Source organism: Bos javanicus, chromosome 22 (genome assembly GCF_032452875.1).
Source record: "Bos javanicus breed banteng chromosome 22, ARS-OSU_banteng_1.0, whole genome shotgun sequence".
Classification (NCBI taxonomy): Eukaryota; Metazoa; Chordata; class Mammalia; order Artiodactyla; family Bovidae; genus Bos; species Bos javanicus.
The window spans coordinates 23476762-23494327 of record NC_083889.1 but is presented as its reverse complement, the minus strand read 5'-3'; the positions used below and the strand labels follow the sequence as shown (position 1 = coordinate 23494327).

Genomic DNA, 17566 nt, shown 5'->3' with positions numbered 1-17566 from the left:
AATACTCTTATACATTCATTTCTGGCTTTTTTTTTTTTTTTTTGTCCAAGCAACATGTTCAATTGCCTTTGAGTTACATTCCTAAATTTCCACCTATGAATATTTAAAGAAAATGTATAATCAGAAAAATGTCCAATTTCCTAATAAACTAGAAATAAACAAGAAGTCACCCATAAAATGGATGATATTGTAAGCCATACACAAGAGCAATATCAAGAGCTGTACATATAACTGTAAAATACTCTTTTTCCCATCTTCCTTCCCACACCTCCACTGCTAAATCTGAGCTAGTGAAGAGCATATTCTAAAAACATCATTGAATGCAGCAACTGGTCAGAAGGATTAGTCAGGAGGCTTATTTATAGAAATGCTTGCCACAGGTTTGAACAGTTTTAGCACTGGGTCTTATCTAATTCTTGCCTCAGATGGTCACCATTTCATTTCCCCTATATCACTTTTGCAAAGATGGCAAAAAGGTTTGACTTCATGTCCCAACATGAATTGATTGGTGGCAACAGCCTGAAGCACTGTGTGAACCTGTCTGGCATGGTCAGCTCTCAGTGTCTGCCATGGGAGGAGGTGTAGCAAGTGCTGGTCCAAATGATAGATACATGCCATCCCTACTCTGCTCAGCCTAATGAATAATGGAAACAGTGTCTGAACCTGGGAAGTCCTGCTTGATGATGAGAACCTGTCTAAACAAGGTTCTCTGGGCCTCAGAGCATCTATCACGGGGGTCCTTTTAGCCAGAGCCATGTCAGCACACCAAGTTGTCAAGGGCTGGGACCAATTTAGGGGTTCAGTTCAGTTCAGCAACTCAGTCGTGTCCAACCCTCTGCAACCCCATGGACCGCAGCACACTGGGCCTCCCTGTCCATCACCAACTCCTGGAGTTTACCCAAACTCATCTCCATTGAGTTGGTGATGCCATCCAACCATCTCATCCTCTGTTGTCCCCTTCCCTTCCTCCCCTCAATATTTCCCAGCATCTAGTTATACTGTTTAAATGTGTAAGTAAGGAAAACTGATCTCTTCTAGCTCCAAATTAAATTAAATTCTGAGAGTAACATATAGCTGTCTAATGAACCAGCTCTTCTGAATATGGCAGCTACCCCCATCATCCCCTTTCTTCCCACATATCAAATGTGTGACTGTGATCCAGGCATGTAATTTCTCTAGACTTCAGCTTCTTGATCTGTAAAATTGCAGGGGTTGATCTTAGGTCCCTTTCAGATTTAAAACTTTGAGGACTAAGAAAGGGATCTTTTAAAACTGACATTTTTGCTACCCCTTGGGACATGACTCAGAATGTCGTGAAGTATAATACAACTCTAGAAAGAAATTAGACAGCATCAAGAACAAGAGCATTCATCCTGAGGCCTCTAATCAGAGGCTTAATTTGCTCAATGAGTACCTGAATTTGAAAATTGTTTGATTGATGTCTTCTCTTAAAAATACTAGCCAAATACCCTTTGCTGTTGGCCCAAAGATAGGGAAAAGGAACCAATTAAGAGAGTGTTATTTCATAGTTAATTCCCCAAAGATTTAGATGCTACAGGTTAGAAAACCACCACTAGGTCCTTCTGCCTTAATAGCTATCACATTCTAACCAGTCTCATTATTTTTCAGTTGAGCATCAGAGACTTCCCAGTCTATTAAATATTATATTCCAAGTATCTGTTTACCCAGTTGATACAAATTGCCAATGGGACAGGAACTGTCTGTCACTTCCAGAGCAATTAGTGCATGAAAACTTATCAAAAGAAATCTGTCAAGTTTGAATAAGGATAAATATTGCATGTAAGTCCCTAAGGAAATCACACTGAATGGGATATATTTTTTTGCAGCATATAAGAGTTTATTTTGTTTTATTAACTTGGCTTTATTTTTTCAGAATGTGAATAGCATTTCATGCAACCCCCTGAATTAATGTTTTGCTCTGATAAAAATAGACTTTAGTTCTTAGGGGAAAACGGCATCATTTGGTGAGTCATATAACACTAACTCTTTACTTTCAAATTTCAAAAGCTCTTACTGCTTCCAGGAGGGAGCACTGGAAGGGGGAGCTTCCTTGATGGCTCAGATTATAAAGAATGCGCCTACCAATGCAGGAGACCAGGGTTCAGTCCCCGGGTCAGGAAGATGTCCTGGAGAAGGAAATGGCAACCCACTCCAGTATTCTTGCCTGGAGAATTCCATGGACAGAGGAGCCTGGCGGGCTACAGTCCATGGAATCGCAGAGAGTTGGACTTGAATGAGCGACTAAGCGACCAGACGGGGAAGGTACCTAGAAGGCCTAAGATACAGTGTGGTTTGCCACTTTCTGACTCTCCACTCTCACCCTTTCTAGGCCTTAGAACTGTCGTATGTGTTGTTTGGTTGTTGGGTTTTTTAAATTATTTATTTAATTTTTATTGCAGTATATTGTTGGTTTACAGTTTGTGTTAGTTTCTGCTGTACAGCAAACTGAATCAGCTATACATATACATATATCCATTTAGGTCCCCGCAGAGCACTTAGTTCCCTGTGCTGTGCAGTTGGCTCTTATTAGTGATCTGTTTTACACATAGGGTGAATCTCCCACTTCATCCTACTCCCCCTTTCCCTCTTGGTATCCATATGTTTGTTCTCTATGTCTATGTCTTTCTCTCTTCTTTATAAATAAGATCACCTACATCAATTTTTTTCAGGGTTTTTTTTTTTTTCAGATTCCAGGTGTATGTATTAATATGCAATATTTATTTTTTTCTTTCTGACTTACTTAAAGTCTGTAAAATGTCCATCAGCTGAGGAACAGATAAAGGAGTAGTGGTACATATGTACAATGGAATAGTACTCAGCCATAAAAAGGAATGAAATTAGTCATTTGTAGAGGCATGGATTGTTGTTGGGTTTTTTTTTTAAACAACATTTATGCTATGGTTAAAATCATGAAAACCTACAGGCATATAGGTTAGAATTGAAAATATATTCTAAATGATAGCTATCTTTCTGTTGAGGTATTAGAATTTCTAGGGAGTTTTAAGATTTTATAAACTTATTTTTTACCTTTTTAATACCCATTTATCCCAGTCTATCAGCCCCCGCTGACAATTGCCAATCTGTTCTTCATACCCACAACTTGGTTTGTTGGTCTAATTTTTAGAGTCCACATATAAGTGAGATCATATGAGATTTGTCTTTATTTGTCTTACTTATTTCACTCAGCATAATGCCCTCAAGGTCTATGCACATTGTTCCAAATGGCAAGGTTAAATTATTTGTAATGGCTGAATAATATTCCACTCTCTCTGTGTGTAAGTGTATGTATGTATATGTATCGTTATATTTATATATGATTTGTTTATCCTTTCATCCACCAATGGACGCTTAGGTTGTTTCTGTATCTTGGCTGTTTTAAATGATCCTGCAGTGAACATGAGGATGCAGATATTTCTTCAGGTTAGTGTTTTAGGTTTTTTCAGGTAAATACCCTGAAGTGGAATTGCTGGATGATATGGAAGTTCCATTTTAATCTTTTGAAGAATTTCCATGCTGTTTGCCTTGTGGCTGTACTGATTTACATTCCCAGCAACAGGTTTCCCTTTTCTCTATGTCCTCACCATTGCTTGCTATTTGCTGTCTTTTTGATAATAACCAGTCTGACAGGTGTGAGAAAATATCTCATTGTGGTTTTGATTTGCATCCCCCTGATAATTAGCTATATTGATACATGTCTTCTTTGGAAAAATGTCCATTCAGATCTGCCCACATTTTTTAATCAGCTTTTTTTCTTTTTTTTTATGCTGGTAATCTGTAGGAGTTCTTCATATTTTGAATATTAACACTATATCTTATATATGATTTGCAAATATTCTCTTCTGTTCAATAGGTTGCCTTTTCATTTTATTGATGGTTTCATTCACTGTGCAATTTTTTTGTTTGTTTATTTGTTTTTTAGTTTGATATAGTCCCACCTGCTTATTTTAGTTTTTGGTGTCAGATTCAAAAAATCATGTCCAACACCCATGTCAAGGACCTTACTCCCATTTTTTTTTTGTAGGAGTTTATGGTTTCAGATATTAATGCAAATCTTTCATCTATTTTGAGTTAACATTCGTGTATAGTACAAGGTAGCCATCCAGTTTCATTCTTTTGCATATGGCTGTTTTCCCAGCACTACTTACTCAATTATTGTCCTTTCCCTGTGGTATGTTCTTGGCACCTTTGCAGTAAGTTAACTGAGCATATTTTTATAGGTTTATATCTGGGTTCTTTATTCTGTTTCATTGATACATGTGCCTGTTTCTATGCTAATGCCAAACTGTTTTAATAACTGCAGCTTTGTAGTGTAGTTTGAAAATTTTGAGTGTGATACCTTCAGCTTTGTTCTTCTTTCATATCCTTAAAATTAAGAGAGAAGTGATCTGTTGGGTAATTTTTATCCTTACTACGCATTTTTTCCTACTTTGATGTCTGCATTATCATTACATTATATTATTCATGCCCATTCCTAATTTTTGTGGACAAATAAAAGTACAGTATTCCAGGTAGTACTATTTGCTGTGAAGAAAAATAGATCAATAGAGATTAATTAATATCATGTTTAGAAATTTTCCCCCTTCAAGGGTCTCAACATTTAGCTCAACATGATCTCAACAGTGAACCAGCCGAGATTCTTTGGCTGACCTTCACACTTTAGGACTAATAGTGTTTTACAAATGTTGTATGTTGAACTGATGTTAGTTAGGATCCTTAGCACAATCCATTTGATACTTGTGTTTGGAACTATGGTTTGTTCCTTTATCTACAGCATTGAAAATGGTTACAGTATTATGTTACTATTACAATTTGGGAAACTTATTACAACTTTAATTCAACATTTTCTTGTTTTCTGTTGTTTAATGTAACTTAATGGCTTTCCTGAGAACAGAAGTAATAGAGCTAATAATTTTTATATTATACTTACTGTTTCTTGAGTTGAAATTGCATTAGTTCAGAATTTCCCAACCTCTATTTGTGATGTATAGTAGATGTTCTAGAAAAAGAGTGTGTGGATGAAGGAGTTGAGAGGCACTTCTACATCAAGTAAGTTTGCATGACTTAAGTAGTCTGTAAGAAATTTGAGGCACATTGGCATTTTAAAAGTCTCTTGCAGGTCTTGAAAGGAGAAATTTTTAAATCTATTAAACTTTATTTAATCCCATTCTTCTCAAAGTCTTCTGGTCACATAAAGTTTTTAAATTTGAGATAGGTAGGGCGTAGAGAATTTCTATTCTATTCTATTATATTCCTGCAGAATATGTTTATGGTTGCCTGTATTTCCTGCTAAAGTTCAGTTCAGTTCAGTCACTCAGTCATGTCTGACTCTTTGAGACCGCATGAACTGCAGCATGCCAGGCCTCCCTGTCCATCACCAATTCCCAGAGTTCACCCAGACTCACGTCCATCGAGTCAGTGATGCCATCCAGCCATCTCATCCTCTGTCATCCCCTTCTCCTCCTGCCCCCAATCCCTCCCAGCATCAGAGTCTTTTCCAATGAGTCAACTCTTCCCATCAGGTGGCCAAAGTACTGGAGTTTCAGCTTTAGCATCATTCCTTCCAAAGAAATCCCAGGGCTGATCTCCTTCAAAATGGACTGGTTGGATCTCCTTGCAGTCCAAGGGATTCTCAAGAGTCTTCTCCAATACCACAGTTCAAAAGCATCAATTCTTCGGCGCTCAGCCTTCTTCACAGTCCAACTCTCACATCCATACATGACCAAAGGAAAAGCCATAGCCTTGACTAGCCGGACCTTTGTTGGCAAAGTAACGTCTCTGCTTTTGAATATGCTATCTAGGTTGGTCATAGCTTTCATTCCAATGAGTAAGCGTCTTTTAATTTCATGGCTGCAGTCACCATCTGCAGTGATTTTGGAGCCCAAAACAATAAAGTCTGACACTGTTTCCACTGTTTCCCCATCTATTTCCCATGAAGTGATGGGACCAGATGCCATGATCTTAGCTTTCTGAATGTTGAGCTTTAAGCCAACTTTTTCACTCTCCACTTTCACTTTCATCAAGAGGCTTTTTAGTTCCTCTTCACTTTCTGCCATAAGGGTGGTGTCATCTGCATATCTGAGGTGACTGATATTTCTCCCGGCAATCCTGATTCCAGCTTGTGCTTCTTCCAGTCCAGCGTTTCTCATGATGTACTCTGCATATAAGTTAAATAAGCAGGGTGACAATATACAGCCTTGACATACTCCTTTTCCTATTTGGAACCAGTCTGTTGTTCCATTTCCAGTTCTAACTGTTGCTTCCTGACCTGCATACAGATTTCTCAAGAGGCAGATCAGGTGGTCTGGTATTCCCATCTCTTTCAGAATTTTCCACAGTTTATTGTGATCCACACAGTCACAGGCTTTGGCATAGTCAATAAAGCAGAAGTAGATGTTTTTCTGGAACTCTCTTGCTTTTTCCATGATCCAGCAGATGTTGGCAATTTCATCTCTGGTTCCTCTGCCTTTTCTAAAACCAGCTTGAACAACAAGCAGTGAAACCAAAATTCTTATAATCAAACAACATGATAATTGTTGTTTGATATTTTTACTTTAAAAATGATTAACTTTCAGTGATTCAGATGTGCTTATGACTCAGAGGACTTTCACGTAACTTGAACCTCACTACATGCCTGTATCACATTTATGATTATCCCCATTTGCTGGATTAAGTTGAAACTAAGTCAGAGTGTTTAAATGGATTTCTTTATGAAATACAGTTTTGCATTTTGGTCTTCTGGTCTTTTTTTTTTTAATTCCAATTAGGAAAATAACAAAGTGAATGTCTTTTATCCTGGTATCCATGGTTCCTGCAACTTCCTAGTTACCAACTATGCATCTTCTACAAAATTCAGAAAGTTTTGTGGCACTAGCCAGTAGCATTAGTTTTAAAAAATGTCTTCAGGGAAAAAAATATGTATATAGTTTATATATTTGATTATAACTCTCCTTGGAGAGATATGGGTTGATTAATATTTTGCTGATAAATTACTTTCTAACTTATACCTTGTGACTTTGGATATGTTAATTTATTCCTAAAACTCTCTTATAATTAATTACGAGATAGGCAATGTTCTCTTCACTGTTCATGTGAGAATATTTTTGAGAGGCTTGGTGATTACTTGCTCTGCCTGAAACTGACATGCCAAATTGAGAGAGGAGTACATTGCACTGTGCTATTTGTTGAATCTCCTGTTTTTGTGGCAAAATTGGTACATGACATTGTATTTCTTCACAACCTATTAGAGGGGCCATTCCTTCCCCCAAATTGTAGTTTCTTGAGAAAGTAACTAGCTTGCTGGGAAGAGCTTGCTTATTTACAGTGGGTATCCTCTTGATATCAGCATGGGGTTACTTATAATTACATGCATATGCGTAAATAAAATGATTAGCTATTCTCATATAAACATAATTGTATCTCTCTAAAATAATGCATGCAGAAATTTTATAATCCAGCAATAAAGGGAAAGCAATCTACATGACCCCCTCCTTTGTATGTAAACAGTGGATCATTAAGATGGAATATGTTCCCTGTCACACATTCAGTTATTGAGGTCAATTACAACTGAGGACTCATTGAAGTATTAAACAACAAAGTGCCTTTTCCAATAATTAGCATTCTGTGTACAAAGCTGAAGTGACCTTTCTGCCATTTTCCAAGGACAATCCATGCATTTAGAATTTAGCCAAGAATCATATTGAAGAGCAGCACACAAGAACTCAGTCAACTAGTTCGGAAACCACAGGCTCCCTTTGCATCTAGTTGTTCCCCCTCCTGCCTAAAATAACTTGAGAAAATAAAACAGGGCATGTTGGCTAATCAGTGCCCATGGCTGCTATATCACTTCTGCAGCTTTGAACAAATCTGAAGATCACGCTTTAAAGAGAGGAATCATGAAATGCCTGGAGCTAAAGAAGTTTGATTTCCTCAGAGCACAATAGTTCACTGCAGCAAATCATTTAAACTCGCTGTCACTTAGGTTTCTTTTCTGAAATTGAAAGCATGGGTTAATGTGCTCATTCACAAAACATTCACCTAATTCTCCAGAAAAATGAGAATTTTCAAAGGAACATTTTCAAGTATGACTGCCTATTACATTCCTCCCACTGGCATTCTGTGTTGGATAAGTATTTGTGAAAAGGTTGCTCTTTGATGGCTACTTTATACAGATATAATAATTTTTTCAGCTAATTTTTTAACACATTATTGATCAGGGGATTGTTTCAGACTAATGCCTATGGCTGTAATACATTTCTAGTCAATAATGTGTTAAAAATGCAGATTTGCATTTATGGGACCAGCCAACTAATCATTGTATTATATTTAATGAGTATTTGCTACAATATTAAATCACCATCTCACTAAAATAATGGGGAAAGAGTTCAACATCACAAGTGAAAAAGGAGTAAGAATATGCATCAATAGTAAGGCACTGGGAAAAGACTAGATTGAGAATCAGGAATTATTCTGTCTCTAGCTGTGGCTGAGTTTGGATTAGACAGTCTGATCCTCTGTGTCAGAATTTCTCAGTTAATGGAAACCTATAAACTATACTGGAAACCATAAAGTGCTGTGTAAGTATGTTGCACCATGATATACTATTATGATTATTGCATGTCAGATGAAAGGAGTGATATGAGTAGTTTCCAGGGTATATCAAGACTGTGGACTCTGTGTGTCTGTAGTTTGAGCTTTAGCTCTGTAAGTATTATATGGTGTTTAGCCATGCTTAGTGAACTATAATGCTTATTCCCTGATTTAAAGAGATTGGACTTCTCCATCAGTGATCAGTGTACCTTCTAGTTCTATAGAAATAAAATCTTATTGACTGATGGTAGGAAGACTGGTAAAATGATTTAGGAGACTGTTATTTCTTCCTGTTGATATTTAGCAGGCTGAAAAAGGATCATTGGGCAACAGTGTGAATTTTTAACTTGACCAGTTCTTTCATGAATACAGTAAAGTTCTTATAAAAGACATGTTTATAATGATGATTCCTTTTGCTTTCAGAGCTCAGCTATGCCTGGATTTTCAATGAATACCCCTCCTATCAGGATAATCGCCGCTTCGTTTCTCAAGAGACTGGGAATCTATATATTGCCAAAGTAGAAAAATCAGATGTTGGAAATTATACTTGTGTGGTTACAAATACAGTGACAAACCAAAAAGTCCTGGGACCACCCACACCACTGATATTGAGAAACGATGGTGAGTTTTCTAAGGGATTTTCAGAATTGTTTTTTGTGCTCATAGGTTGAGTTTGGGAAGTTATGTTATTGGCACACAAAGCTTAACTGTCTCAATTACATTTAAGAAAAATTGAATGCTTTTACATTCACTACCTATATTTTCTACACTTGTGTAAGAAATAAACCCATGAATCCACTTTGCAAGACTTACTAGAAATATAATTTCTAATTTCATCCTCAATGCAATGTGAGTCCATTTCTTCACACTTAAATTGTGTACACAGACAAAATGAAGTAGAAGGTTGATCAATTAGCTTATCAGTCAGCTCTATGTAATTTAGTTTTCAGTGTCCAGAAGCAAGTTTTAAGTTATCCAAATATGTTCTGGGTGTGTGGTATTGAAGACATAATTCCAACCACAGTGAAATGTAGAAATGTCAAGTCTTACTGGAGATAGTTTTATGTTCCCACATTTTTGTGAGAATATTTCAAGAAAATAGATGAATTTCACCTTACTTACTCAGATGGATGACATGACAGTGTACGGTGATTCATCATGTGCTTTTTGAAGACAGTCTTACCAATTTGTATGCCAGACTTTAATAACATCATGCCTTTTCCCCACTGTGAGTCTTTTTATGTATTCTGTTCCCTCTTCTTGAAATACGCTTCATTCTCTTGGTCCCTTGACTAACTTACACTGATCCTTCCAGCTTCTTCAAATATATTGCTTTCTCCAGGAGATCACCTGTCTCACCGGCTCCACCCAACTGTGCTGTCAGGTCCTTCTCAAATCAACTCTGCAGAGAAGGGATGGTCATCCTTAAAGCATAGGCCAAATTGTGGAATGTGGGGGCAAAAAATACGGATTTCAGTCATTCAATTACTTTTTCATGCATTTAACATATGTTTATTTAGCACTTGCTATGTGACAGCACTACTCTGGGAGCAGTGAACAAAAACCACAAACCCCTCCTCGTGGCATTTAAGTTCTGCAAAGGATTTAGGTAAAAACAAACAAATAAACCTAAACAAAATGCCAAATGCAGTTATTTTAGATAGTAATAAATAAAGGAGTATGCTGACACAGAGACTCTGTGGGGGCAGAAAGATTAATTTAGATAGGGTTGTCATGCAAAACCTTTCTGAGGGGGTGACATGAACTGATGCCCGAATGATAAGAAGTTGGTCCTGTGAAAGTCAGAGGGAGGAGCATTTCAGACTGAGTTAGCATCACATGCAAAGGCCCTGAGGGCTAGAAATAAAATTACTGGCATGTTCAGAGAGCAAAGAGAATATGAGCCTCATGGAGCATAATGACCAGTGTAGAGGGTGGTTTGAGTTGATGTTGGAGACTGGATTTTATTTCAAGTGCAGTGAGAAGCCAATAGAGGATTTTATATAACAGAGTTATGTATATTTTTTTTAAAAAAAGATTGCTTAGCTACTGTGTGGCAAGTGGACTTTTAAGAAAAGCAAGAGTCAAAACTGGAAGTCCACTTAAAGACTGTTGCTGTAATTCAGTCAGTCACTGATGGCAGCTTGAATTAGCAGGTGGCCCTGGAGAGAAGAGAAGGTTGTGGAGACAGGACATCATTTGCAGGTGGAGCTGCCAGGACTTGCTGACACCTGGGATGTGAGAGGTGGTGGAAGAGAAAATCAAGGATGACACATGGGTTTCTAGCATGGCAGCTGGATGGTTGGAAATGCCATTTACTGAAATGGTTTTACTGAATGGGTTTACAAGGGAGCATCAGAATTACTTTAGTCTTTATTACAAAGCATGACTTCTCCCCTGGCAAAAGAAAGAATTGTTTATTTGGTGCTTCTTAGTCTATCATAATATTCCATCTCTCTATCATAATATGCATCTGGTCTACTCATATTACCCAATGCCATGTGATCAAACTCACACCACGGCTTTCATCTGGTTTGGTATAAGGGCCCAGCACAGTGCTTGCCACATGGCAAATGTTAAATGGATATGTTGCATTAAGCTGAGTTATATTAAATAAAACTGAAAAATCTCATCATTTTAACAAGAAACATAGGCAAGGGATCTATTCTTTCAGAAGCTATCAGTGCTATCTCTCTGGACCTAAGGATAAAAATTCTGTTTCAACATATGTGTTTCAGGGACATTTTGTACAAAATTATTTTAAAAATATAGCCCCTCTGGCCTTTGCCCATAATACACTTATGCCAAAATGTCTGTTCAGTCTGTTCAGTTTAGTTGGTATGTCAAGGAGACAAATATAATCGAATATTGACCCTGATGCACTAAGACACAGCCCAGGAGAAATACCACCCAGAGTAGCTGCTTCAGAAAGAAATAACATACGTTCAGGAACACAGGAAGTCCTCAGCCTGGCCAAACACTGCCTTCTGCTTATCTTTTGGATTTATCTCGACTTGCCTAGTATATCTTCATACAGATGACAGATGTTTTTTATGAGAATATTTTATCACAAAATTAACAAGCTAAGGATCTCATTCTTCAGCAATTAATGCCCATTGATTCCTAATTTCCATGAAAGTTGTTGGTGAAAATTCATAATATATCTTTCCCATTTAGGCAGCAGTACATAAAATGGATACTCAAACTGCATTACTAGGCTCAAAATAGATTATTTCTTTACCTCTTTTGTGGAGGTAAGAGAAAAGGGGAAATATAAATCAAGAAAACATTGCAAAACAAAGATGACATTCTTGTGAAAATGTATGCTGTGGGAGTAAAATCAATGAAATTATCATTCTGCGCAATCTGGTAGTTAGTGACTGTATATTAGACTGGTGAGCATAAGCTGAGTATGGAGTTTGCACAAGCATCTTGGTAATTGAAGCTCACTCAGAATTTCATATCCTCCTTCTGTCTCTGAAATATGAATAAGCAAGGCAAGGGAGCTTGTTGCCTGCACTGCACTAATTGACATGGCTTACCATTTCCCTAGCAAAGTGCAGATGTAGACAAATGTAGCTTAAAGAACTAGATATCCTCAATACTCAGGTTATTTTTTTTTTCTAGAGTTTTAGCTGAGCAATCTAGACTGGGATTGTTTCCAGCCCTAAAGTTTACAGTGAGTCAGAAGAAAGTGGACAACTCCTGTCAACCCGTGTTCCAGTTGGAAATCGAGGGCGATGTGTCCCATGTTGATCCCACTAACCCTCTTTAGGTCCTAACCCCTAATACACTGAGGTTCTGCAAGGGTTTTGTACTTGCTGTTCCTTTTTCCTCAACTCTTCACATGCCTCACGCCTTCCTACATCTCAGATCAATGACTGAAATGTAGAGCAGGGAAGTGTAGAGGTGAGCCGGGTTCCCTGAGTGGAATCCAGCCCCGCCGTTTATCAGGGATGTGACCTTGAACATCAGTTGAACAACCTCACTGTGCTGTGTCGTCATCAGTCAAATGAGGGTAGCAATACCTACCTCAGAGCTCACTCTGTGTGTGAAATTATGTGTAAAGTGCTTTGAACAGTGACAAAACAGCAGTACAGCATCAAGAACTTCCCTAAGATATGCTCCACAAATTATGCTTTAAAAAAAACAGATTATACAGAGTAAGTGGATAACATTATCCTTGTTTTAAAAATGTTTGTGGATAATGGTAGAGAAAACGGAAATCCAACTCTACATAATGCTAACAGTCATAAACCTTAAAGCAGTCAACTTTTAGTAGTAAAATGTTCAGTTCTTAATTTTTTTTCTTTCTGCTTCTCTGTGTTTTCTCATTTTTATGCAATGATTAGAGACTGTTCAATTTTTTTTTTAATGTTTGGTAAAAGGGATAACTACAGATTACTGGACCTAAAAGGCACTTAGAGATCCCCCAATTTATTCTTATTCTTCCAGAAAGAAGGAAACTAAGAATGAGAGAAATAAGTCAAAACAGCAGTGGGATCAAATTCTTGGCCCCCAGTCACCATACTATTTAACTGAGGTTCAGAAAAGCTTTTTGGGTCTCTAGATTCACCTATTTATGTTGTGATTTTTGAAATTTTTATTTTGGGAATTCTAAATAACTATATATTATGTGTAGTGTTCATCTCTAGAAAGTAGTATAAAACTGAGAGCTAGACAAATATGAGAGAATTTTACACCAGAGTTTTTATTTATTTATCTAGATATTTTAAAATTTGCTTGAAACAATAAAATAACCTATCATATGGGAGAGGGCACCTGTTGCTTGGGTACCGTGAAAGAAAAATATTTCATTGAGAAAAATAGATCATACTTATTTTTTTTTACCAGAGATACTAAACTAGTCCATGGATCAATATTAGCCTAATTGCTTGTTATTAATGACCATGAGTTTGCTCTATCGTGTGCTTCCTACACAGATTGTAAAGAACTGTACCTCTTATTTCCATAAACAAAGGTAATAGGCTACCCATACCAAAGTAGCATGACTATGAAAGAAATCATAGATTTATGTAATAATCATAATAGCTATATTTTTTTTTCTGTCTTTAGTCATTACCCCTAACTTGCTCTAAAATGGCTAAAGATGGGAAAAAACTAGCAGAGATTAGGACAGTCTTGGGAAAATGAGATAATGTCTGCGAGGTTGTTTACGTACTTTATATGCACAGGTACGTAACTGAGCATGAAAAATTACTGTATGGCCCTTGCCTTTTTTCTGTGTTTCCCGTGAGACTGGCTAGGGACTGGTTCGGCAGTTCCTTAGTTTGCTTATTAGAACCAAGGCAAATGTTGAACAGTTTACAGCGAGTGTGTATCTGATGGATCCTTGCTTTGCACATTGGTTGTTGAATGTTTTTGAATATTATCCCTAATTAGAACTCTCAACAGAAGAGCTGCTAGGGAATAGGAAACACTGGATTTTTCCTATCTTAGAATTTCAAGTTCACTCTCTGTGTCTCTTTCTTTCCCTTCTCCTTTCCTATATTTATATACATTGATAAACTTATACATGTAGGATATGTGTGTATAAATATACATGTGTTTATATACACAAAATATATTGTCTTTGTGAAGTTAAAATTTAAACCACTTTTTGAATATTATTATACTTCACTGTAAATTTAAATTATTAAAAATTGGTGTTTTCAATATAACCAAAATAGCTGACCATTTTTTCCCAAGCCCTGACCCATTTCCCCAAGCTTTATTTTAATTAGCCATGAAAACTTTGCATTCAAAGCAAAGTTTTGAATGCTTCAGCACCAAAGCATTTATTGTTTTCTGTGTACATAAAATTTTAACCTACTGGACAGGAGACCAGCTGATGACCCCAGAAGCCTAGAGTTTCAGAGCAGCCTAAGGTAGAACAGAAATAGGTGTGCTGAACGTAGGATTAAGAGCGTCCATGATTGATGCCAACCAGCTTTGTCTTATTTGTTGTGGTGTCCCCTAGGATGCAGGAAAAGAAGGGTAGCACTAAAAATCAGGAAGGAAAAAAGCCATAGGATTCTGGGCTGTGGTCCCTCCCACATCTGCCACTAACGTGAGACAAAACCTGTCACTTCGTTTGTCCTCAATATTCTTAAGCTATAAAAATGAGGGATTTGTAATAAGTTATGTCTAAGGGTTCTTCTGTGTTTACTTCTGAGATTCCAGTCTACCTTGATTTATTCCAGTTTCAGCATTTGCATAGGCCACATGATATCAAACACAGCTCAACACATAGATATTGTTCATTGGATTACATTTCTTCCTAGCACTAACAATGAATCCTAGTGCAAAACTAGAATATCATGGACCATTTTGTGAACCTTCACCTCAATGACCATTAGATCTCCTAGTGGCTCAGAAGACTACATTTGCTTCAAATTGCCAAGTTTAAGATCAATGACTGAAAAGTGTGAAAGAGAAAAATAGAATATTCCAGAGTATTCTGGGTTATCTGTGTAGTGTAATGTATTCTTCACTATGATGCTACCATCTGTTCATGGTAAACTTTCCTAATATTGCCCCAAATTGGGTTAGATCCTCAAGTGAACCTTAACAGACATGATGTTGTGTTCTTGAATAGATCTGCTTCAATTGTAGGCCATTTAATTAGCCTAGCTGTCAGATTTAAAAAACTAGTCATTAAGACAATCATTTTTTGATTGTAAACTTGATCTACAACACTTTTTGATGACTTAAACTTTAGACTGAGAAGGACAAAACTTCTGCCTGGGGAACAAGCAGAGATGTGTCCTTGACTTGCACAAGATTTTTATATTACCTAAGATCTAAAGTTTATTCTTGGAGAAGGCAATGGCACCCCATTTCAGTACTCTTGCCTGGAAAATCCCATGGATGGAGGAGCCTGGTAGGCTGCAGTCCATGGGGTTGCTAAGAGTCGGACACAACTGAGCGAATTTGCTTTCACTTTTCACTTTCATGCATTGGAGAAGGAAATGGCAACCCACTCCAGTGTTCTTGCCTGGAGAAACCCAGGGATGGGGGAGCCTGGTGGGCTGCCATCTATGGGGTCGCACAGAGTCAGACACGACTGAAGTGACTTAGCAGCAAAGTTTATCCTCAAACACATTTCTTTATTTAACTCTCATTTCTAATTACATGTTTTCTGTGGTTTTGTCACAGCAATCATATCTTGCATTAATACCACATTTGAGGATCTTTGGGTGTAAAACATGTTTTGTGAGAAAAACATCTAAATGACTAAAGGATGTGAGACATTTTGCTAAACTGCCACTGCTAATCTGATTTAATGGTGTCTTAATATTTTGAAGCCTTGACAAACTTAGGAACTTGGAGTCAGCTCTAGACCTCAGGCGTAGTCAGATTCATTACAGGTCCATGGGGCCAAAGCTGGTGGATGGTCACTTCACTGGTCAGTTAGAAAGCATCTGTTAAGTACCCATTGTGTGTTTGACACTATAAAATAAAAAGATGTGGTCAGAGCCCCTGGGAATCTCTAGTCTTAGACAACTACAAATTAATGAAAGGTCTAAAGTTTCATTCTTATTGGAATTGTTGAACTGAGTTCCAGGAAACACATTTATAGATAGGGATTTCAAATGAAAGAGGACAGGAGAGATGTCCAGCCTAGAATAGAGATGACCTGGGCATTCATTTGATGATGCCTTTGACCAAGAAACATTGATATTTTAGGAATCAGTGAAATAAAATGGACTGCAATGGGTGAATTTAACTCAGATGACCATTATATCTACTACTGAGGGCAAGATCCGTTACAAGAAATGGAGTAACCTTCATAGTCAACAAAAGAATCTGAAATGCAGTACTTGGGTGCAATCTCAAAAGTGACAGAATGATCTCTGTTCATTTCCAAGGGAAACCATTCAGTATCACAGTAATCCAAGTCTGTACCCCAACCAGCAATCCTGAAGAAGCTGAAGTCGAATGGTTCTATGAAGACCTACAAGACGTTCTAGAACTAACACCCAAAAAGCATGTCCTTTTCATTATAGGGGACTGGAATGCAAAAATGAAAAATCAAGAGATACCTGGAGTAACAGGTAAGTTTGGCCTTGGAGTACAAAATGAAGCAGGGCACAGGCTAACAGAGTTTTGCCATGAGAACTCTCTGGTCATAGCAAACACCCTCTTCCAACAACACAAGAGATTACTCTACACATGGACATCACCAGATGGTCAATACCAAAATCAGACTGATTGTATTTTTTGCAGCCAAAGATTGAGGAGCTCTAAACAATCAGCAAAAATAAGACCAGAAGCTGACTGTAGCTCAGATCATGAACTCCTTATTGCAAAAATCAGACTTGCATTGAAGAAAGTGGGGGAAAACCATTAGACCATTCAGGTATGACCTAAATCAATTCCCTTATGATTATACAGTGGAAGTGACAAACAGATTAAAGACATTAGATCTGATAGACAAAGTGCTTGAAGAACTATGGACGGAAGTTCGTAACATTGTACAGGAGGCAGTGATCAAGACCATCTCCAAGAAAAAGAAATGCAAAAAGGCCAAATGGTTGTCTGAGGAGGCCTTACAAGTAGCTGAGAAGAGAAGCTAAAGGCAAAGGAGAAAAGGAAAGATATGCCAATTTGAATGCAGAGATCCAAAGAATAGCAAGGAGAGACAAGAAAGCCTTCCTCAGTGATCAGTGCAAAGAAATAGAGGAAAACAAGAGAATGGGAAAGACTAGAGATCTTGTCAAGAAAATTAGAGATACCAAGGGAACACTTCATGCAAAGATGGGCTCGATAAAGGACAGAAATGGTATGGACCTAACAGAAGCATAACATATTAAGAAGAGGTGGCAAGAATGTACAGAAGAATTATATTAAAAAGATCTTCATGACCCAGATAACCACGATGGTGTGATCACTCACCTAGAGCCAGACTTCCTGGAATGCGAAGTCAAGTGGGGCTTGGGAAGCATCACTACAAGCA

General features: G+C 37.5%; 1 protein-coding gene across 3 annotated transcripts in view; it reads left to right on the top strand.

Moving 5' to 3' along the window:
* The window catches only part of CNTN4 (contactin 4), a 1026926-nt gene that overhangs the window by 803215 nt on the left and 206145 nt on the right, over positions 1 to 17566 (top strand). For all 3 annotated transcript variants that reach the window (XM_061396381.1, XM_061396379.1, XM_061396380.1), the window contains one exon: positions 9031 to 9228. In XM_061396381.1, coding sequence (XP_061252365.1) covers positions 9031 to 9228 — 198 coding nt within the window. The remainder of the gene's footprint in view (positions 1 to 9030; positions 9229 to 17566) is intronic.